At 40.4% G+C, this 24,752-nt stretch overlaps 1 protein-coding gene across 2 annotated transcripts; it reads right to left on the reverse strand.

Moving 5' to 3' along the window:
* Positions 1-247: 247 nt before the first annotated feature.
* On the reverse strand, positions 248-24,752 carry HYKK (hydroxylysine kinase). Of its 2 annotated transcripts, none has more exons than XM_081227479.1 (5): positions 24,387-24,752; positions 19,814-20,164; positions 18,762-18,901; positions 9,478-9,661; positions 248-2,268 (listed from the first exon to the last, which is right to left on the reverse strand). In XM_081227479.1, exons 2-5 carry the CDS (start codon positions 20,160-20,162, stop codon positions 1,808-1,810), a joined length of 1,134 nt encoding a protein of 377 aa, XP_081083605.1. In that variant the 5' UTR covers positions 20,163-20,164; positions 24,387-24,752; the 3' UTR covers positions 248-1,807. The 2 variants fall into 2 exon arrangements, with proteins under 2 accessions (XP_081083605.1, XP_081083606.1); XM_081227480.1 differs by lacking the exon at positions 248-2,268 and adding an exon at positions 6,728-6,809.

The following is a 24,752-nucleotide window of genomic DNA, read 5'->3' on the forward strand; positions in this document are numbered from 1 at the left end:
CCTGAGGAGGGGGTCATGGGAACCCCCAACTTACAGCCAGTTGGTCAGAAGTACAACCTAGGACTTGAGGCTGGCATCTGAAGTGGAGGCAGTTTTGTGGGACTGAGCCCTTAACCTGGCGGTCTGCTCTAGCTCCAAACAGTTGGTGTCAGGATTGTTTAATGCGAAGGAAAACAACACATGTTTAGCGTCAGAAGTGTTGTGAGAGTAGAGAGTTTTCTTTTAAATACTTAGTACTCAATAAATATTTGTTTTTATTATATATTGTTAAACAGTAAGGCAGGAAGGACAGGGATTTGATCATCATTTACTGATCTAAAATCCTGATTCCTAAGAATCAGATCACTGATTGAATGAGAGAGGCAAAAAGAAAACTTCTCCAATATTTTGAGTTTGGGTAACCTGGTTCATTCATTTAGTAAGTATTTATTAAGTCTTTTCTATGTGCCAAGCCCTGTGCTAAGAATTTTGCATTAATTTCTAAGAAATCCTCACAGCTAACTAACTCTATGAGGTACCACAGGCACTATAAGATAGGTACTACTTCACCTTTACAGATAAGGAAATTGAGGTGCAGAGAAGTTAAAGGTGAATATAAGAGTGATACAAGAGTGATACAAGAAAATTCAGAGAGAGACCTAGTTTGGGGAGTATAGATAGCTCTATAGGTAGGTCATTAGATGGAGAGATATAGAATCAATGTGTTACCATATATATCGAAAGAGATAACTACTGAGAAGGTGTTTGAATGGCCAGGGTTCTAGACTTGAGTCATCTCTAGAGAATGGAGGGTTAAAATGACAAGAAGTAAACAGCTATTTACTATATCATACTAAGGGGGACATGAAGAGAAATCAGTGAAGGAAATACAGTGGTATGACTAAAGTCAAGTACATGTTAGCTATGTTCTTCAATATTACATATTCATATGAAGAGAAACATAAATTGTAGAGAATTTTAAAATATCCACTTAGGGTCTTTCTTAGTATCGATATGAAAACGATTTCGGTACTTCAGGAGTTAGTGGCCTTGCCTGGGTGTGTTATTTGCTTTCTTGCAGTTCCAGTGAGTTCTGGCATCTATCTCTGGAGTTACAGTTTCATCTGCCCTCTCAAACAAGTTAAAGCTTTCTCTTATGAATACCATTTGTGTTTCCTCCTAAGGCATTATGTGTGCCTTATTTTCTCCAGCCTTTCTTCTAGGATACATTAATTTTGTAAATATTTTTAAAGACCATGGGAAAGGCACTATACCAGGTGTAAAAAGGGATGAAAGACAAAAAAAGTTTCACATGGTTTCTGCCCTCAAATAGCTCTTAGGCTAGATGACTACACAGCCATCATCCGTGATACCAAGTGATGTGCCATACAGAAGACAGGGTACAATGGGATTCTGGACAACAAAGAGATGGGAGAAGGCTGTATTGGTGATATGTTAACTAGGTCTGCGTGTTACATCCACTTATTTAAAATATGTGAATATGTCTATACATATACATTCCTTTCAAAGTTTAAAAAAATCATTGATCTCAGGGCTGCAACAGACCTTGAGAGATTATCTGATTCAGAATATCACTCTACATGTTTGATACACAAGGCAAGTGAGACCCATAGAAAGACATGCTTGTTCATGTAGTACTTTCTTAGGTTTAAAAAATGGTCATGAAATTGCTAGAAGACCTTAGTGGTTTCATGTGCATTGCAATGTTTCATCAATTCATCTTTAACTATGCAGGGAAACCCTTTATGGAATTAGATTTGGTCCTATTGGTTTTTAATTACCCAAGTTAGTGTGAATTTTTATCTGGTCACATGGAGATCCCAGATTCATAGGACTTGGCAGTTTCAAACCAGATTTCTTCTACAGCTTTCTGGCCCATGTCAAACATTTGCTGTAAGTGCTTCCACCCAGTTTTTGCAGTAACCATGAGATACTCTTCATTCTCTGGGTATAGCTGGCAAGAGTATGCAGCTAAGACAAGTGACTGACAAAAACGACTGCATACAAGTAGAAACAAAGCACCCCTCTCCACAGGTGTCAGTGGGACTACACTTTCAAATCCTGCAAGGACATGACCTCCTACTTGTATAGGAGTCTTGCTTTCAATCATCATGTACATGATGGTGATTGCCACTTCAAACACATAGTAGCCATAGCTCATATCATCAAAATCTAAAATCCCAGACACTTGATATACAGCATCTCCAAAGGCTGACTTGCTGGACTCTATTAAAATGTTATGGTCGTTAAGATCTCCATGATTGATACCTGAAAGGAGAAAAACCAAGCCAAGTAAAAACAGTTGTTCAATACCCTAGTTCATTCTCTTTCCGTTTCTCTTCCTCAGGTATGGACATTCAGATGATTTGATAAGCAGAGATAAAGAGCTAATCCCTCTTTTTCTTGAAATAAAATAATTTCCTCTGAAAAGGATAAAAGCAGTTAATTTTGGTGGTTGTTTTTGCTTTTGCTTCTCAATACAAGGCCAGAAGATGGAGACGGTAGTCATTGTGAACACCTGATTTTGGCTATGAGCCAAGTAAAGGGAAAAGAACTGTATACACACACACACACACACACACACACACACACACACCCCTACATGTGTGTGTATTCATATTATTATAAGAAGCAAAGAGTCCTAGAATGTACCAGATGTGCCTTTATTGTAACCTAGGATTTCTAAAAGAAATTTCTGATGACAAGGTAATTCCGAATGTCCCGTCTTTTTTTTGGGGGGGGGGGGGCGGTACGCGGGCCTCTCACTGCTGTGGTCTCTCCCGTTGCGGAGCACAGGCTCCGGACGCGCAGGCCCAGCGGCCATGGCTCACGGGCCCAGATGCTCCGTGGTACGGGGGATCCCCCTGGACCGGGGTACGAACCCGCATCCCCTGCATCGGCAGGCGGACTCCCAACCACTGTGCCACCAGGGAAGCCCGTCTCCAGTCTTTTGATTACTGGAATAGGTGGTGTTATTTTAAGACAGTACCACTCAAATTGGGGGGCCTGTGACTAGTGCTGGCCCACAAACTGTTATTAGTCTGCATCAAATAAAAACAGAAGTTGAGACTGTTTAGATAATTTCATAGTGATTTTTCATCAAAGAGTATGACAGGGGCCTTATCTCATTAACAGTATAGGCCAGTTTGGGTGTTGTCAAATGTGCATGGTAAGTCATATGTGGTGTGAGCTGTGAACTAATCTTGAATAGTAGGGCCATGTATCAGGCTGCAGTGGGGTGGGAGAAAAACCCAAACTTTTACCATGGATAGTTTGAGAAGCACTGATTTAAACCACTGAGTGAGGGGACTTCCCTGGTGGTGCAGTGGTTAAGAATCCACCTGCCAATGCAGGGGACGCATGTTCGAGCCCTGGTCCAGGAAGATCCCACATGCCATGTAGCAACTAAGTCCGTGTGCCGCAACTACTGAGGCTGTGCTCTAGAGCTTGCGAGCCACAACTACTGAAGCCTGCACGCCTAGAGCTTGTGCTCCACAACAAGAGAAGCCACCGCAATGAGAAGCCCACGCACTGCAACGACGAGTAGCCCCTGCTCACTGCAACTAGAGAAAGCCCGCGTGCAGCAACGAATACCCAACGCAGCCAAAAATAAATAAATTTATTAAATAAATAAATAAATAAATAAACCTCTGCGTGAGGATTAGGAGGAGATGGGGATGTCCATGCCTACTGAAGCAGTGAGTCATGTACTTTATAATAAGTACATGATATAAAGTCCACAATATTAGCTTCTAAATATAATGCTGATTTCTTCTATATGAGTTAGTATTGTATAATTCATGTTAAGTGATATGGCACAGTTGGTGGCCTGTAAAAGCAATGAATATTACTGTAAACTACATGCTTCTGATTTTGGGGTTCATCATACAATTGATGCCATGTCATAGTTTCATTGGCAATATTTTTTCTTCCTAGAGGTTCATAAAGTAATTGGATATCTTGTACAGTCAAATGGCGTTTTAGAATCAATGGAATGTTACTTCACTAATGCAATCTGTATATGCAAGAACCTCTCTCATTTTGTTGCTTCTCTTCACATGTCCAATGGCCTATTAAGAAATGATACAGCTACTCAATGCTTGGAATAAAATGACAAAAGTTGTTGAATTTGAGAATTAACGAAAGAAAAGAAAGAGTTCTGATCCAGATGGCAGAGTGAATTCATTCTTTGATAACCCCAATATACACAGCAATGATAAAAGTAAAAAGAGAAAACAATAAATATACAGCCAGTCTCAAAACCAAGATAGATTTATACACTAAAAACAGAATAGAAATGCCAAGCACAAGCAGTGCAGTGAGCAGGAATAAAGCCACAGGCTTGTCTATTGTGTTCCATATCAGCAGTGTGCTTTCCCCCTTTGGGAGAAGGAACTTAAAACGCTACCTGCTGGTTGGGAAACAGACTCACCACATGAAGCTGGAGGCAGTGATGAGGGCTTCCTAACTCTTAAAAGGATGACAAAATCTGCTACAACCCACTGTTTAGACTACTGCAGGTCCAAGGAGGCAGAAGGACAAAAATATAGCCTTGAAACCAAATGCCAACCAGGCTGCTGGGTGACTATATTCTGTGCCTGATCATTCTAGTTACTGAAGTCTTTGGTTCAGTGTCTATTGTCAGTTTCTTGTTCTTCTTCTTTTTTTTTTTGCGGTACGCGGGCCTCTCACTGTTGTGGTCTCTTCCGTTGCGGAGCACAGGCTCCGGACGCGCAGGCTCAGCGGCCATGGCTCATGGGCCCAGCCGCTCCGCGGCATGTGGGATCTTCCCGGACTGGGGCACGAACCCGTGTCCCCTGCATCGGCAGGCGGACTCTCAACCACTGCACCACCAGGGAAGCCCGAAAAATAATTATTTTAAGAAAACATCTGAAAAGCATCCCAAAGGAGAAAAAGACAAAAGCAACAGACTGACAGCTGGCCTCTCAGCAGCAATGGAAGCTACAAGACAGTGGAATTCTAAAATTCTAAACCCATGAAATCTAAAATTCTATAGGCTGTGAAAATCTCCTTCAGGAACGAAGACAAAATAAAAAACATTTTCAGACAAAATCAGAGAGAGTTCACCATTAGAGAACTGCATTAAAGGAAATTCAGAAGGCTGTATTTCAGGCAGGAATAAAATAACTCCAGACAGAAGGTTTGGGGTGCTGGAAGATCAAAAGGGAATATATAAGTAAATCTAAATAAACTAGACTCTAAAACAAAAATAATAGTGTCTTTTGTGGTGAAAATATAGAATTAAAGTTTACTAAAACAGCAGCATATGAGTCAGGAAAGAGATAAATGGAATGAAAGTATTTTAAGGTCCTTGTATTGTCTTGAATAATATCAGACTTTGATAAGTTAAAGTCACATGTTAGAATTCCTAAGGTAATCATTCAAAGAATAGAGAGTATATAATTTTCAAACTGCTGGAGAGAGAAAAAAAAAGACAAAAATAATTAGCACAAAAACAATTCACTCAAAAGAAGGGCAAAAAGGAAAAGAAAAAATGGAAAAGAGAAAAAATCAAGAGAACAAAAATATGATGGGATAGCTATATAATGTCAGATGGAGTAGACATTAAGGCAGAAAACAATGGCAGAGATAAAGAAGGATACTTTATATTGATGAAAGATACAATTTCCTAGTAAGACAACAATTCAAATTTTATCTGCATGTTGCCCTGAAATATATAAAGCAAAATTTGACAGAAATACAAATAAAAATAGACAATCCACACTCAGACTGGGAGATTTTAAATATACTTTTCTTAATAATTATTAGAATAAGCAGACAAAAAGATAACTCAATAGTATAGAAAACGTAAACAACATGATTAACAAATCTGACCTACTGGACATACATATAACTCTGTACCCAGCACCTACTGAATACATTCTTTTTAGCACACAGGGACCATTTTTTAAAAATTACCAAATGCTTCATTATAAAGTAAATCTTAACAAATTTCAGAATACTAAAATCCTATAGAACTGCTCTGTCCCACATAGTAGCCACTTGCCACAAGTTACCATTTAAATTCATTAAGATTAAATAAAATAAAAAATCCGATTCCTTAGTTGCACTAGTCATTCAAGTGCTCAGTAGCCACACAAAAGCTAGTGTGTTAGACATCACAAATACAGAACATTTCCATCACTGAAGAAAATTCTACTCGACAGCACTGATACAAAATAAGTTCTCTGACCATAATGCAATTACAGTAGAAGTCAACAGTAAAAGGGTGATCAAAAATTTCATCATATATATCTTTTATTGATCTATATCAATGGAGAGGTAGACCAATGTTCATGGATTATCTTATTCAATCTTATAATATAAATATATATACCTATTTTCTCCAAATGTGTACATAGATTCAATTCTAGCCAAAATCTCGCCAAAATCTCAACAAAATTTGTCTTTAAACATGACACGTTGATTCCAAAATTGATATGGAAATGTAAAGGACCCAAAATACTCAAGACCCTCTTCTAGAAGAACAAGAAGGTGGGAGGACATATCCTACCAGATATGAAGACTTAAAAAGTTAAAGAAATTAAGATACTATGGTAATCTTTAGGGATGCTCAAAAATATTCCAGTTATCTTCCTTCTAGGAGCATGCTGGGTTGCAATTCCCTGCTTCCCCAAAAGTTGTATGCGGCCGTGCGGCTTTTTTTGGTCACTTACATATGAACAGAAATGACATCACTTCAGGGCAGAAGCTTTAAGATCCAGCATACAATTTACTACATTTTCTTTCCCCATAGCAACATTCCAGTTGATGAAAGTTCCATCAGTCTAAATCCCAAAGTGAGAAAACACAGAGCCCTAGTCAATCCATGATAGACCGGCAGCTTGAGTTGGAACTAAACCTTTGTTATTATAGTCCACAAGAATTTGGGGGTTATTTGTTACTGCAGCATGACCTAGCCTAGCTGATACACAGTGTGGTATGGGTGCAGAGACTGACAAATAGACCAAGAGAGTAAAATAGAGTCCAAAGACATATTTGATTTGCAACAGAGGTAGTACTGGAAAAGAAAAGGAAAAACATGGCTTTTCAATAAATGTTGGTGAGAAAATTTATCAGCCATAAGAAAAATTCACACCATATATAAAAATAAATTCCAGATGGATTATAGGCCTATTATGAAAGGCAAAAAACTAAAACTTTAGGAAGATAATATAGGGTAATATCTCATCACCACAGGTAGGGAAAATTTTTTTCAGAAAACACTAACCATGAGGTAAAAGATTGATATATTTGAAACCAATAAATTAAGGATTATTCATCAAAACATATCATGAAGAGAGTGAAAAGACAAGCCACAGAATGGAACAAAATATTTGTAACACATAAAACCAACCAGGGGCTTGTATCCAGAAAATATTTTGAACTTCTAAAATTAATGAGAAAAAAATCCCAATAGAAAAACAGGGAAAAGACTTGAATAGGCACTTCACAAAAGAATATATCCAAATGGCCAATAATTGGGAAATGTATATTAAAACCACAATAAGCAACCATTACACATACATCAGATTGGCAAAAATTAAAGTCTGATAGTACCAAGGTTGTAGAGGAATATAAATTTTATTCTCTGCTAGTAGTGGTACAAAGTCATACAACCACCTTGGCATTAATAATGCCACCTTGTTTGGCATTATCTCTGAAGTTGAAAATGGACATGAACTATGACTCAGCAATCCTACCCCTGAGCTCATGAAGTCATATACTCAAAGAACTCATGAACATGTATAGCAAGAGACACAAGAATATTCACAGAGCACTGTTCTTAACAGACCAAAACTGGAAAGAACTCAAATATCTTTGTAGAATAGCTAACGTGTGGTATATTTATGAATCGCATACTCTACAGTAATAAAAGTTAAACGTAAGCTATAACCACATGCAAAAACATGGATAATCTTACAGCAGTAATATTAAGAAAAAAAAAAAGAGAAGACACAAGTGAATATATACTGCAGGGAGACGGGACAGGGAGACCAGTTAGGAGGTTACAGCAATAATCCATTTGAGAAATGATGGTATTTTGGACCAAGTGGTGGTAGTAAATGTGGGGAACAGGGTTAGAGGTAGGGTATTCTTTGAAGTTAGAACTGATAGAATTTGACTGGATGTGAAGTGTGGGGGAAAGAACAAAGTCAAGCTGATGACTTGTAGGTTTTTGGTCAGATTAACTAAGTGAATGGTGGATACTATTTTAATGGGATGAAGATGACTGGGAGGGGGAAACAGGTTTGAGGGGGGGAAAAATCAACTCCTTTTTTTTTTTTTTTTTTACCACATTGTGTTTACACAAAGTAAGTGCTATTGGACTGAACTGTGCCCGCTCACCCCCCCACCCCGAGTTCCCTGCAAATCTATGTTGAAGCCCTAACCCTCAGTGCAATGGTATTTGGAGATGAGGCCTTTGGGAAATAATTAGGTTTAGGGGAGATCCTGAGGGTGGGGCCTTCATGATGGGATTAGTGTCTTCATGAGAAGACATACTGGAGAGCTTGCTGGCTCTCTCTCCACCATGTGAGGAGGACACAGAGAGAAGAGAGTCCTTACTAGAACCTGACCGTGCTGGCACCCTGATCTCAGACATCTAATCTCCAGAGCTATGAGAAACACATTTCTGTTGTTTAAGCCACCCAGTCGTTTGTGTTTTATTAATGGCAGCCTGAGCTGACTATTACAGAAAGCAGAGGACAAAAAGGTGTTCAAAGCCTATCCTCCACTTTACTAGAAATGCCCCCTCAGTTCCTTGCCCTTTAACCAGTACTTCATTCTGGGTCAGAAGGTTTGTTATACCCTAAAGAAATTGCTGTGCATGTGCATAAGGAGATATGCCCTAGCATATCATTTATACAGGAAAAAAAAAAAAGGAACCAACTAAAATTCCATTAACAAGAGGATAGACCCCCAAAAATTACATTAAAATAAATTATGGAACACACACACACACACACACACACACTATGGAATATTATTCAGCAGTTAAAGCTAACCAACTAAATGAATTAGAACTATACATATTAAATGTATCAATCTGAAAAACAATGTTGAATAAAAAAGCAGGTTGTAGAATGATAATACATAGTGTGATGCCATTTATCTAAAGTTTGAAAGCATGCAAAATACTACTGTAGGTAATTTATGAATACATACATATGTAGTAATATTAAAACGTATGCAAATTTAGTAGGGAGAGGAGAGGTAGAATCATGTAAAGTTTAGAGGGGGCTTCAAATGTAGCAATTTTAAGGGATTAGAGGGGGCTTCAAATGTAGCAATTTTAAGGGAAGTGAAGTATTATTCTTTAAAAGCAACAGGAGCAAATCTGACAAAGTTTTAAGATTTGATAAAGCTAAGTTGTACCTCCATATTTGCTGATGGTTTGAAATTTGACAATTTAAAAATCAAGAAAAATACTGATTTGAATGGGGGGATACTCACATTCTCGAAAATGACTTAATTTGGTCATTACTTCCTCCTTGAACAGCTGAACAACCTGTTCGACAATCTCTCGATTCCGATTCTGGCCCAAGGCATACAGGTATTTCTCCAAAAGAGGAACATTTTTCAGATTCCAGATGAAGTTCTCCCGATGAAGACTACTTAACTTTGGGTGATGGAATTTCTAAATCAAAAGCAAAGAAACTCTTAGACTTTTAACAGCACAACCACTATGGAGAGGTCCGCACTCTCCAAAGGGTGGGCTGGGTGTGCCTTAGGGAAAGAGCTGGCATTCTCTCATGGTCACTGACTTGCTCCATTTACCTTCATCCACAAAGTGGTAATAACATATTTCTAGAGGATCTCATAGTTTTGAGAACACATTCCCATCTTCCCCGATCCTCACAACTGGGCAAAGATAGGTGTCACTATCTGCGGCCTACCAAAGGAATGGAGGCAGCTCTAAAGAACTCTGTGCTGGGCCCCCTGCTCCCTCTCTGACTTCATCTTCAACAACTTTTTTTCACTCTCTTCTAACCACACTGACACTGGCCTCCCTGCTGTTCAAGGAACATGCCACACCCTTTTACGTTTGCTGTTTCCTCCTCCTGGGGACCCCAGGAATCCATATGGCTAATGCCCTCGTTTCCACCAGGTCTTTACTCAAAAATCACCTTCTGGAGGAGGGTTCCTTGACCACTCCATCTAAAATTTAAACTCTCTCTCCAATACTTCATATCCCTCCTCTCTGCCTATTTTTTCTTTGTAAGCACTTAGCACAAAATGCTGTCTAACAGTCACCATGATTTCCTTACTTACCTTGGTATCCTTGCTAGAATGTAAGCTCCATGTGGGTCAGGAGCTTGTTTTGGGCCTGTTTTGTTCACTTCTGTATCCCCACATCTAGAACAGTGCCTGGCACATAGAAGGCACTGCTCAAGCAATATCTATTGAATAAATGAATATTCTTAGCATAGAAAATTCTAGAATTAGAAAGGCCTTTAGATGCTGACCACTCTATCTAAAGTTCTAAATGACTTTGACCATCATTGCACAAATGAAGAAAAGTTCAGAGAAGGATGATGAGTTGCCACTATGGGGCTGAGGGAGGACCCGGGTCTGCAGACTCCAGTCCAGACCCCTTTCACACAGTGAGTGCCTGAAGGGGTCTTGGTGTCCACCCAGTGGAGTAGCTTTCAAATTTTTTTGACCATGACTTACAGTAAGAAATACGTTTTACATTGCAACCTGGTATACAGGTAACACACACCTAGGGGAAAAAAGTTTCTGTAACCATACTTATAACCTTACATGTGCTGTATTCTGAGATTTTTCACTTTATTCTATTTTAAAAAAAATGTTCCTCTAAATTGATTTTAACACCCACTCTCATGACCTGGAGTTTGAAAACCTCCCCCTGATGCTCCTGTTACCATTATCATGTCCTTGCTAAGTGGTCATGTAGCCTCTGTTTGAATACTTCCTGCAGGAGGTACTTTTTACCCTTATTGAGATGGCTCTGTGTTCTCTCTTTTGCAGAGCTAAAATCTGCCTCTCCCATAGTGTCTATGCAATGGGTTCCAACTGTGACCTCTGGGGCCATGGGAACAGGATTAGTTCTCTCCCACGTGACTGTCCTCCTGATATCTGAAGACAGCACTTCTGCCCCTCAGTCTCTTCTGTAGAGTAAACCTTTCTAGTTCCTTCAGTTGTTCCTCACATGACATGGTTTTGAATCTCCTGACCATCTGCTGTGTTAAATGTCACTGTGGATCACAAAAATACTCTACACAGTAAGCACTGAAAACACTGTTAGGAGTTGTGACTTCTGGGGAGTAGGACTGGAAAGGAACTAATAATGAAAATGATGGTAGAGAGAAAAAAGGTTCATTTTACACCTTTCAGTACTTCTTCAGTACTGATATTTTTACCTTGTGAATATATTATTTTTATTTTTAAAGAAGGCAAAATATAACACTCTTGTTGGGTTTGCAATAGAGCAACCGTCCACTCAGGGAAGGCTCCGAGTCAGTTTCTAAAATGGTAGCACTGTTACCCCGTGCATCCCACTCTGGTATGGAGTAGTGGGAAGAATATTTGGGATCTGGACTTGGAATCGGACAGATCTGGGTTTCAACTGGCTTTATCACTTAATATCTCAGATCTTAGTTTCCTTAACAGTAAGATCAGGTATCAATACCAACCTCACAGGGAATGTAAATTGGTGTAGTCACTATGGAAAACAGCATGGAGGTTCCCCAAAAAACTAAAGAGTTGCCATATGATCCAGCAATCCCACTCCAAGTCATATACCCAGACAAAACTATAATTTGAAAAGATACATGCACCCCTGTGTTCATAGCAACATTATTTACAATAGCCAACCTAAATGCAACCTAAAGCCAACCTAGGAAGCAACCTAAATGTCCATCAACAGATGAATGGATAAAGAAGATGTGATACATGTATACAATGGAATATTACTCAGCCACAAAAAGAATGAAATAATGCCATTTGCAGCAACATGAATGGACCTAGATATTATCATACTAAGTGAAGTAAGTCAGAAAAAGAAAGACAAATAGCATACGATATTACTTACATGTGGAGTCTAAAATATGACACAAGTGAACTTATCTACAAAACATTAACAGACTCACAGATAGAGAGGGCAGACTTGTGGTTGCCAAGGCGAAGGGGAGGTGAGGGAGGGAAGGACTGAGAGTTTGGGATTAGCAGATGCAAACTATTATATATAGGATGGATAAACAGCAAGGTCCTACTGTATAGCACAGGGAACTATATTCAATATCCTGTAATAAACCATAATGGAAAAGAATACGAAAAAGAATATATATACACAAGTATAACTGAATCACTTTGTTATACAGCAGAAATTAACACATTGTAAATCAACTATACTTCAATAAAATAAAATTTTAAAAATACCAACCTGATAGTCATCTGTTGATAAACTAAGACATGAAATAAAGATTTCATACATAATAGGTTCTCAATAAATGTTTGTTGCAGCTTATGTGCCTGACTTCTCTGGCCTTTCCATCATTTGGCTCCTTAGCACACCAACCTGAGTTTCTGACAGTTTAATCACTACTCTTTATTAGCCTATCTAAACTCACTCTACCTCTATTCCTCACTCTACCTCTCACACCAATTTCCATTTCTCAAGCACCTTGTTTCCTCTGCTACGAAATTCTGACCACACTCATACTCATAAGCCCACCCTATATTTTCTTCTTTCTTATACTTAAATGAATCTCCTAAGATTGACCTCCAGCACATTTGTGAACCAAGCAGCAACCAAATTCCAGTACAGATCAGTTGGTCCCTTCACTTGTGAACACTCAATTCTGGCAACAACCAGAACTGCGTTGTACTCTGGGCTCCTTGTACTCTGGGCCCCCCAGGCCTGCCCAGCCACTGGAAACTTCAATGGCCCAGCCACATCCCCAGCACAGTCACAGCCTCTGCCACACCCCTGGGATTAAAATTCTGCACCAGTGTGGTATCTTGTGCAGACTCCGTGGTTCCTAGTGCTTATACAGAAATTAAAAACTTACCACCTGGGGCTTCCCTGGTGGCGCAGTGGTTGAGAGTCCACCTGCTGATGCAGGGGACACGGGTTCGTGCCCCGGTCCGGGAAGATCCCACATGCCACGGAGAGGCTGGGCCCGTGAGCCATGGCCGCTGAGCCTGCGTGTCCGGAGCCTGTGCTCCGCAACGGGAGAGGCCACAACGGTGAGAGGCCCGCGTACCGCAAAAAAAAAAAAACCACAAAAAAGACAAAAAAACAAAAAAAAACTTACCACCTGCAAAGGCATGGGGGGAGGTTAGGTGAGGGGATGAACAATGGGAATAAAGCATGATAAAATGCATTATAATACCTAGTGGGGAATGCTTCTCTTGGTTTCCTCTAGAACTCCCCTGTGCCCTGCGAGACAACTTAAGATAAGTTGCACAGCAGAGCGGTAGGTGGTTAACTACACAGCAGAACTCACTGTCAGTAATAATGTGGTGCTATCTCCCCCTGAGAACTGTATTTTCCTTTTCAGAATTTAGCAGCAAAAGTTGAAACCTCAATGGCAACGGGCATATTAATAAAGGCCACAGGTAGTGTAGAAGGAAAGATCAGTAATAAAGAAGTCCTCTGTAACAGACACTCATCTCAACAGCTCATTTTGTAGATTTGATTCTGAGGATGGCAGAGAGACTTTCCTGAGCCTTCCAATCCATTCAAAGGTCTTTCTAAATAAAAGTAATATATGAAGAAAATTTCCTAAATGTACACTTAATTAGGAGAGGCTACTTCAATCTAAACTATATTAATGTTCAGAAATTGATGTTTTTAATGGATGTCCACAAATGGATTTGCCCCAAATTAATTGAAAACTATTATGACAGAAATGCTTAAACATTTACTAACCAAACCCTCAGTAAATATCTACTGAATAAACAAATAGAGTGCAAGGTGAAATGGTAATTATTGTCAACATAGAGAAAAGTCTTTCAATTGACAAACATTTACTGAGCACTAACTATGGGATAGTGTGGTCTCGAACTCACAGAATGTATACTTTAGTGACTCATTTTGGGGTGATGGGATTACTGTTAACTTTAAATTTTTTTGTATGTTTATCTGACTTTCTTTAATGAGTCACTGAAAGGGCTTTTAATCAGAAAAAAAGAGTTATTTCTATTTGGGGATAAAAAGGTAAATAAATACTAAATATTTCGAGTGTACTATAGATTTCAGTTTCTGGCAAAGAGGGAGTAACAGGGTTTACCCTCCTGGTTGAAATAGTTACAACACTGGACAAAATATATAAAACAACAGTTTTAAAGTTACTAGACATCACGCAATGAAGGACAGGGATCCCTGAGAGATGGAGAACAAACGAGGTGAGTTTGTTTCGGATTTTGGTCTTGACAGAGGTGGAAGTGCAGGGAGGGGAGACCCAGGCAGAGCCCAGGGAACTCTGAGTTGAGGAGGCAGAGCATCTAGGAAGACCAAAGCTGCTAGAGTTTGCAGGATACATGACCAGAAAACAGGCTGCTACAGAGAGAGAGAGCACTCTAGAGATCTGCAGAATGTTCCCTTTGAGAATCTGGCAGATCAGTGTATGAGTACGAGGAAGCTACTCAATGCTGGGGAAAGAACCACCTGAAAGGATTAGAGGGAATAGTACTTGGAAACACAGGGTCAGGAAGAGCGCCTGTTCCCAGCAATCATACTCATAGTTCATGGGACATTGGGTAGAGAACTCAGAAGCGTCTTGCATTAATAGAGGGAAATAATTGTCCCTAGACTAAACCCAGCCCTGGTCCCACCCAGCAAGTATTGAAAGCAAGACACAAAAGCACCAAACTGCTTCAACTGTATCCACTCAAGGAAGCTCAAAGAACACCAAGCACAAGAAACATGACCAAAACTATACCAAGACACATCATGATCAAAGTGCTCAAAAGTAGAGATAGAGGAAATCTTAAGGACACACACACACACACACACACACACACACACACGACATATTACTTTTAGAGGAACCAACTGACAGCAGATTTCTTGTCAGAAATAATGCAAGAGAAGAAAGTAGTGCAATGTGTTTAAAGCATGTTGGAAAAGACAGTCAACCTAGAAGTTTATGTCCAATGAAAATATCTTTCAAAAATGAAGGTGAGGGCTTCCCTGGTGGCGCAGTGGTTGACAGTCCACCTGCCGATGCAGGGGACACGGGTTCGTGCCCTGGTCCGGGAAGATCCCACATGCCGCAGAGCAGCTAGGCCCGTGAGCCATGGCCACTGAGCCTGTGCGTCCGGAGCCTGTGCTCTGCAACGGGAGAGGCCATAACAGTGAGAGGCCAGCGTACCGCAAAAAAAAAAAAAAAAAAAAAAAAAAAGGTGAAACAAAGACATAAGAAAGCTGAAAAAATTCATTACCAGCAGCCCCACACTGCAAGAAATGTTAAAGAAAGTCCTTTAGGTAGAAGGAAATAATATGGATCTACAAAAAGTATGAAGAGCACTGGAAAAGGTAACCATATAGGCAAATATATCATTTTTTCCTAATTAAATCTCTTTAGAAGACAATTGAAAGTTTAAACAAAAATAATAACAATGTATAAGTAAAAGGTATGACAACAATAGAATAAGGACAGGAAGGAAGAAACAGAAGTATACTATGTCAGGAGCATATACCATATATGAAGTGATATAACTTGAAGATAGACTGTGATGTTAAAGATGTATTCTATAAACCCTAAAGTAACCACTAAAATAGCTATAGCTATAAGCCAACAAAGGAGATTAAATGAAATTTAAAAATACACGAACCAAAAGAAGGCAGAAAAAAAAGCAAATTTGAGAATAAAGAATAGATGTGACAAATAGAAAACAAATATCAAGATGATAGGCTTAAACCTAACCATATAAAAAATCATATTAAATGTAAATGGTCTAAACATCCCAACTGGAGGTCACAGATGATCAGATTGGATAAAAAAGCAAGACTCATGTATATGCTGCCTACAAGAAATACACTTCTACCATAAAGTAGCAAAGAATTTTTCCCTTGTTCCCAGAAGACTATAAATATCAAGTCTCTCAAGGTAGAGAGAATTTAAAAAATCTCCTAAAACTTATTGTTAAAGTGTTCTCAGCCCTGTCTCATCTCTCACTTAACTCTCCTTAAGGCTCTACCTTACTCTTTTCTCTAAAGCACCAACCAGATAGAAAAAAAAAAACTGTGGACAGAATCAGGGAGTGAGAGCAGGCAGGCTGATCCCACCGGGTAATAATGGAGCACATGTGAAATGCGTAGAGGCTGATCTGCTTTCCTGTACGGCAGGAAGCCTTAGCTTCCACAGATCTCGACACTTTCTAGACCCCATCTCTGATATTTTCCCCCTTCCCCTCCCTCTGGTCCTTTGTTCCAGGCTGTGGAGGCAACCACTCGATTGCTACCAGAGGAGAACCCTGACTACTTTAGAATGGAGTTGTGTCCCAGCAGACCCAGGTTACAGTCCATGTCCTGCTCAGTCCTTTCCTCTTTCACACCCTTAACATTAAATCAGTCACCAAATCTGGTTGGCTCTGTCTCTTAAATATATCTTGAAACTTTTCTTGGTTCAAGCCCTCAATCAGCTTTTTCCTGATTACTGCATTAGCTTCCTAGCTGCATCCCCTACCTCCCTTCTGGCTTTCTGCCAATCTACCTATCATATTGGCCCTCAGAGGGCTATAAATTAGGATTTCTTTCCTGTTTAAAAACCCTCCAAGTCTCCCTACTGAGCAAGCAAATAAGACAAAGTCCAAACTCCTTAGTGTCATATATGATAACATATTTTAAAATCTGACTCCACCCTATGTTTCCAACTTTATCCCCTGTCTCTCTCAGGTTTAACCCCTATACTCCAGCCACAGTGAATTATTCAGAGGTTCTAGAACATAGTCATTGTACTGCCATAATTTTTTCATGCTCTTTCCTTTCACTGAGCACCCTTCCTCCTTTTCTCTGACTGACTGATGGATTTGAAACTTTTAAGAACTAGCTCAAGAGTTTTTTTTTTTAGTTAAAAATTTTTTTTATGAAGCCCTCCTTGAATACCTACTATGTGTTTGACACTGCTAGACATGAAGGATAAAAGACGAGTAATTAAGATGTAGACCAATTTCTTAAGAAGGTCATTTATTCTTATGTAGCATATGTAACAGGAAGCACAAGCAACAAAATTACAATACCATACATGATAGACTGTTACCCTGATGGCTCCCTATGAACCACGCCTCCTGGTGTGCATGCCCTTGTGCAGCTTCTCCCAGTTGACTTTGGGATTAGACATGTCACTTGCTTTGGCCAATGGAATATGAGCTAGCATGATTCAAGCAGAGGCTTGATAAGCATTTGTACACTGGGGCTTGTCCTCTTGGTACTCTCTCTTGGAAGCCAGCAGCTGTGTTGTAAGGATGCTCAAGGCCATCCTGGAGGATGAGACACCAGATGAAGAGAAGAGGACACATGGAGAGGATCTGAAGCACCACAGCTGAACTCCCAGCTGAATATAGCTGCATGAGTAACCCCAATTAACACCAAGAAGAGCAGAGAGGCCAGTCAACCCACAGAATCATATGAGTTGACAAGATGTACAAGTTCCGATGAAGCAAAGAGAAGGAAGTGATCCTCTTCATACAGCCTGGGAAGAGAAAGAAGGGTCCAGGGAAGATTTCACAGAGGAGGTGGTGCCTGAGCTGTGTGTTGAAGGATAAGTAGGAATTTTGCAGAGCAGGGGAAAATGTATTACTGGTTGAGAAGATGGCAAATGCAAAGGCGCAGATGCATGAAACAGAAAGGCACATTCAGAGAATGACGGGAAGTTCTATTCTGGTGGTAAGAGAAGCATGAAAGGGGAGACATGGACAACGAGACTGAGCAGGGGAGAGGCAGGGATGAGGCCACACAGTGCCTCGTCTGAAAGAAACGCTGAGGACCTTGGCCTTTACTTTGAAGTCAGTGAGAGGCCACCGAAAGGTTTTAACTATAGAACTGACATAGTCAGATCTGTAATTTTAAAAAGTAAATCTGAACTGGTATAAAGAATACATTGAAGGAGAAAAACACCTGAATGCAGGGAGCGATAGTCGAGGTAGACTGGCTAGGATTTAGTGAGTAATTGGAAATGTTTTACTCATACAAACTGTTGTTTACTTTTTCAAGAAAGTGTCTATCTGTCCCCCTGGAACACACTCCTCTAGGACAGGGGAATCTTTACCTTTCCCGCAGTGCCTGCCATAGAAGAGGTACTTAGTGAACACTTGTTGATTAAATGAAGATGTTTTGGTAGGTCTGGAAAAATATTTGTCAAACAAGGTACCATTTCTATAGAACCACAACATCCTTAACACAACTCATTTCAATCCATTTGTAACACAGCTATTGCTTCATATAGAGGTCTGGCTATGTCTTATCTGGATGAAAACTTCAGGTTTTAATTTGTGAATGCAGACGGTTTTCAGTGAGCAGCATAAAGAATACCATGGATTTCTAAAGATGTAGGTAATCTTGCTAATACACTAGTAAAGTACAGACCTGGGCAGAAAGAAATCTTTTACTGTCATAAAATGTATGCATCTACTACCCTATTTCCTTCCTAACACATTAAGAGGCACCATATAAAAAGAGAGTATGACCCTAGGTGTATTTAAAATAAAATAAATCAAAACCAACAAATAAAAAATTCTTATAAGCAAAATAAACCCCCAAATCTTACCTCCAGTGTTTTATCCAATTTGGCAGCTACCCTTCCAATTTCATATAATAGCTGGGGGCTGATGGGAATCTCAGCTATAGGCCTTCCTGGTAGATAAGTCAGCAGCCTCACCACGTAGCTTTTGATTTCAGAGCCGCTATCTAGATGGATGGAAGTATATATCCTGTCAATTATTCTTGAAAAAAAAAAGAGTAGAAGCTATTCTGCCTTTCCAATTACTATTGCAAAGAATAATACAGAACAAGGGAAAAAAACACGCTAACCTAGGACAAGTCAGCAGGATTCTGTGAAGCAGGGCTGAATGGATCAAGCAAGCAGGTACAACATACAGACATTAGAACATTGGGACCAGCCATTTACATACTAACATAACTGTGGCCCCAAGTCTGCTGGCCTTAGCTCTAAACATAAATCACCTGTTCTGGTAAGTTAAGGCCTAAAAAACATTTTTTATAAATTTAAAATCGAGGAAGGTATGATAAAGAAATGAGTGTTTCAGAATCACAGGCTTCTTTAGGGACAAACTGCTACTTGGAGAACTCTATTAGATACATCTTAAAAAAAAAAAAAAGAAAGATACATCTTAGCATTTAGAATTGAGAGGAACCAAGTTTCACAGATGAGGTTTCCTTAAGAATTTAAGTTGTATACCCAAGGTCACATGTACAGTAATTACAGAGCTGGGATCTAAAATTCCTTATTCTGTGTTCTTTCTACAAGATCATAGCACTGAAATATACAGCTGATCTGATGAATAAAAATATTTAATTATTTTCCTAATTAAAAATAAAAGTTCCCTTAGTTTCCACATGTCCCCTTAGTTATTAATCCATCAGATCCTTCCCAGGCAGAAGAGTTACACCAGACCCAGGCTCTAACCACTTCTGAATCACAGCCCCAGTCTCTACTTGGGTGATGCTGTGGCTTCTCCCTACTGCTGAAAAAGTAACCCTGCCTACACTTGGAATGACGTACCTGTTCTTGATATTTCTACTTGTGGCCAAAATGCAGTAATGCACATGGACAGATGACGACCAGTGGTAGTCTCGTACCTACTGACATGAGAGAGGTTATGTTGTCTCCTTTAGTACGACACACGGAGGCCGTTGGAAATCCAGCCGCTCTCAGAAACATGATGATGTGACTCTGCACTTCAATCAGGTCTGGAGTTTTGCTTGACTCGCTGTTGCTTATTTTGAGGACATACTCATTTGGGCCATCTGTAGTGTCTTTGGTTCTTGAAATGCATACATGAAAGTTTTGGTCATCATAGCTAGGAAGTGGCTGGATCTTGGAAACTTTTAATCCAAATACCGATTCTACTAATGCAGAGGCTTCTACCTCACTGACAGTGGGTTTGGTAAGAGCCTGTGATTGCTGACCATCTCCACTTGACATCATTTCTAAGGAAAAAAAAAACCTCAAACAAATAAACTAGAAAGAGGACATATAATGAATATACTTATTTAAAATATTTTTCTAAAGACAGACCAATAATGTTTCCCAGTACTGATTCTGTACTTCTCTTGATTATGAATTTTCACTCATAAAGTTAAAAAAATCAAATGAGTGTATGAGATAAAAAAGCAGTGAATAAAAATCCTTGTACCATAAATGATTTCTAAACTCACCTCGCAAGCAAAAGGTATGTTTCCAGGGACAGAATGAAGACCAGGACAGCACCTTGGTATCACCAATTCCTCCACCCCTCCCAGTACCATGAACTTTATTTAAAGGGGGAAGTTAGGTCCTGAGAGGTTCGTGTCTTGCCCAGAGTTATATATAAAGTTACAGTGAGAACTCAGCACTCTAGACTCCTAATCCATAATTATGTACTTTGGACTATATTACCATCAGTTTTGGTTTAAAATATAAATTCAAATACAGTGATCTTACTTTTCTGTGTTAAATTATAAAGGTCATCATCTAGCTTATTGCACATACTTTGAAGGGTGCACTGATGTGCAAAGCATCACGTGAAGCACTGTGGGAGACAGGAAATGCACTTAGAGGGCTCTGAAAAGTTAACTCATGGTCACAGATATCCCAAATAATAAAAAACATAAAAGCTGTTCAAAACAAGTTATAAGGCAGTAAGTGATAAACTGATAGAATGCCAAAGAAAACACTGAACTGGGTATTAACCTGAAATGACTGAATTATCACTGAAGTGACTGAGTTTACCTTAAATTGTAAAGAATAAAATTTCTACTGTTAAGCAGAATAGGGGCTTAAAATAAAAATTAAGGGGGCTTCCCTGGTGGCGCAGTGGTTGAGAGTCTGCCTGCCAATGCGGGGGACATGGGTTCGAGCCCTGGTCTGGGAAGATTCCCACATGCCGTGGAACAACTAGGCCCGTGAGCCACAACTACTGAGCCTGTGCGTCTGGAGCCTGTGCTCTGCAACGAGAGGCTGCGATAGAGAGAGGCTGCGATAGTGAGAGGCCTGCGCGCCTCGATGAGGAGTGGTCCCCGCTTGCCGCAACTAGAGAAAGCCCTTGCACAGAAACGAAGACCCAAAACAGCCATAAATAAATAAATAAATAAATAAATTTTAAAAAATTAAGGTCGCTTACAAAAAGTAAAGGTGCTTCCGAGTATATGACCTATGAAATTAATACCTACAAAAACTGTGGTAGAAATTCAGGGGAGACAGAAATTACTACAGCCTAAGGATATTCTTGAGAAGACGGATTTGAATTGAGTTAGTAAATATGAGTTGGATATATAGGATGGGGGAGACTGTTTTCTTCCCCTTGATAATGCCACCCTCTGCTGCACATACTTGGCATATTTCCTGAGCATATATATATAGAAGGCAATGTAAGGCTTCTGAATATCCTTTAGGACCCAAATATTTAAGATCCTTGCAATCTCGCTTCCCCCTTTTCCTAAAATAGTTTTATTCCAATCCTTCCTTCATAGTAAATTGTAAATAATTAATAACATCTTGGGGATGCATTGCATTTTAGGGTACAATTTAGACTGCTGTTCAAATGATGTAATATTATATAAAAAGAATCTAATATACAGCTCTTGTTGATAGAAATCAGAACAGCTGTTGCTTCTGGCAAGAAGGTGGCATGAGGGAACAACTTTCTGGGAGGAAAATGTTCTGTATCTTGACTAGGCTTTGGTTACGTGGGTGTAAACATTTGTCAAAACTTAGCTTAAAACTTAGGTCAGAGTAAGATCTGTGAATCTCACTGAATATAAATTTTACCTTAAAAAAAAAAAAAGGCTTTGTGAGAGACTGGCTAGGACAGGTGGTGGGGTGGGGTCTTAGGACTTTCTCAGAGCTCCCCAAATCGGAGAATACGCCTGTTAATGTCTAATCACTTCAGATCTATGACAGCCAAAGTCCAACTTATTCCAGTGAAGGGAAAGGGATAAAATTCAGGGAGGTACACTAGGGCTCTCATATATGACCCCCTCCCTGACTCAGCCCTAAGACTATAGCCTGATGACTCAAGTGATAAGAGTATAAACCCCAAATGCTAGTCCCCTCCCCATCCCTCCTTGCCTGATCCTCCTAACCTAAGTGATTCCTCCTGTCTCTAAACTTGCATAGCCCCTTGTGCCGCTGTAGGTTTCCACCACCTGTTATAGTTATTGCATTCTTGCCAATTGCTTCTCATGTCTGCTTTCTGACCAGTGCATTTGCTTTCAGAAGCAAATTAAGTCGTTCAGATTTTGTTTACTAAAGACATGTGACAAAGCCTAAATGGGGTTTGAAACCATCTTTGCACCTGAAACTTCTGGGAACCAATATATCCCGTCACATTGTATATGGGCTTAAGACTTCACATGGGATTTTTAACATTCCTTCTGGAGATTTATAAACAGGTGTAAGGCCCATATTCAGAATGTAATATGAACTAAAGCTTTAAATTCAAGATGAAATCCTGGAGTAATTTTTCAAATCCTAAAGCATTAAAGATGTCAGGATAACTCTGAATTTGATATGAATTATAAATACTTAAAATTGGAAGGACCCTTAGAGGCAGTTAGTGAAGGCCAATCTGCCTTCCAGTCTAGAAAATGCTTCTGTAACATTCTTGAATGGGGTTTGTTAAGCCTCTACATGAAGCGCCCTTGTTTTCTAAAGCAATGTAAAACAATGTTGGCAGCTCTAGCCATCAAAAGACAGCCTGGTGTAACAAAAAGTTGTGCTGGTTAAGTGTATTTTACCACAATTTTTTTTTTTTTTAATGAAGAGAAGAGTTGCTCTGCTGGGAGAAATAAAACATGTTTTATACCTAGCCTCTGAAATTTTGGACTATTCACATCTCCTCTAAAAGGGAGTCGGACTAGATCATCCTTAAAAATCCCTTCTAGTGCTAACATTCTCTTTCTAAAGTTCTTTCTTTTTGAGCTTAAACTTGCCTTTTTTCCTTTGTCTACAAAGACTCCAAATTATGGAACTAATGACACAGATCAAGTCAGCTGCTGTAAGTAAGTAAATACAGAGAAATATGTTAAGAGATGTCTGTCTTAACCAAATGTCTTTTGTATGGGTGGAGGGGGAAAAGAAGGGAACTCAAATCCTGTAGGTAGTTGATCTATATTTCCTGCCAACAGTGTTTCACTTGGCTTCTGAGAAAGCACTCAGGAAGCAAATGTTTTCCAGCTCCAGGACTTATGCCAGAATCTCAAAACCTTTGTCCTACAACCAGGGGAGCTGGACCTTAAACTCTGCACTTTGTGTAAAGTATACCAGAAAAGAAACAGGAGTCATTCTTGATTCCCCTCCCTCACTCTCAAATTGTTACCAAGTCTAGTAAATTCTACCTTAGCATGTCTTCCAAATTGCCCTTCTTGACTTGCAATTCTTTCTGCTATGTCCTTTCAAGGTTGGAGAGCAAGGATTATACCCAGTAAATCTCTGTACCCCCAGCCCAGAGTCTTATTAAATATCAGAGTAACTAACGAAAGGTGGGTTGCCTTTACTCAATAGGCTTATGGGGCCGTTTACCCTCAAAGGGGATCAGGAAACAGAAAGGCAGGGAAACTAGAATCTATAGTTTTGGGGGTTTTGGGGTTTTTTTTTTTTGCAGTACGCGGGCCTCTCACTGTTGTGGCCTCTCCCGTTGCGGAGCACAGGCTCTGGACACGCAGGCTCAGCGACCATGGCTCACGGGACAACAACGGGTGCTGTGAGTGTCTTCCTTCTGGGTGAGAGGGAAAGAGCGGTGGGCGAGCGGGCTGCAGAAGAGTCAGGAGAATAAGGGAGGAGGAGGACACACAAGTTCAGAGCGTTATTACATTAGTGAGGTCCAGTCGAGCCCTAGAAATTGTTCCCACCAGACACCTGGCCGTCAGTGCCAGGCGCCGTACCTCCCCTCTGTCGGGGTCTCCACACAGGTCTGGCAGGGTTGGACCTGATGGCTTCTCGGTTCCCTCGCCCCAATTCTGGGATCTCAACCCAGCCCTTCTGGGTTACAGGTGCGATCCAGAGAGGAAGATGACTTGCGCATCACCTACGCAGCGAGTCTGATGTGGATCGAGGACGGGAGAAGCCCGAGGCTCATGACTCCTGGCCCGACTTGCAGCAAGCCTCCCTGCTCTCTGGGCCAGCCTCCCAGAGGGTTCTGGGGTTCGTCTCTGCTTTCCCCACCCAGCTCACCCGCAACGACCCGAGGTCCTGAAGTGACTCCCGCTCTCCAGCAGCCCGGGACTCTAGCCGCAGTCCTGCGCTCTAGCTCGGAGGTCTCGCCAGACTCGCAGCTCCTGGGTCCGCCCCTCGTCCGGGACCGAGAGTCCTGACTTCTGATTGGCTCCTCTAGATCCCACCGCAGCCAATCAGCGCAGACTCTTGGAAGGCGAGGCCAGTCCAGGCCGACCTGTGCTATTCCAGCCCCGTCCCCGGCCTGCCGAAGAGGCTGCGAACAGAAATTCCGAGATCTGGCTTCGGATGGTCTTTCTGCAATCCCGCCCCGCCTTCTCTCGGTGGTCACCCCAGTCAGAACTCGGCTACCTCACTACCAAACTG

This window comes from Mesoplodon bidens, assembly GCF_964165515.1.
Source record: "Mesoplodon bidens genome assembly, chromosome: 3".
Lineage (NCBI taxonomy): Eukaryota > Metazoa > Chordata > Mammalia > Artiodactyla > Ziphiidae > Mesoplodon > Mesoplodon bidens.

Bases quoted from the DNA above. Each gene is read 5' to 3' on its own strand.
- HYKK (XM_081227479.1), bottom strand. From the start codon at position 20,162: ATGATGTCAAGTGGAGATGGTCAGCAATCACAGGCTCTTACCAAACCC. The intron at 9,662-18,761 runs GTAAGATTTGGG...CTTTTGATTTAG, and splicing joins AATTGGATAAAACACTGGAG to AAATTCCATCACCCAAAGTT. The intron at 2,269-9,477 runs GTGAGTATCCCC...TTCTCCTTTCAG, and splicing joins ATTAAGTCATTTTCGAGAAT to GTATCAATCATGGAGATCTT.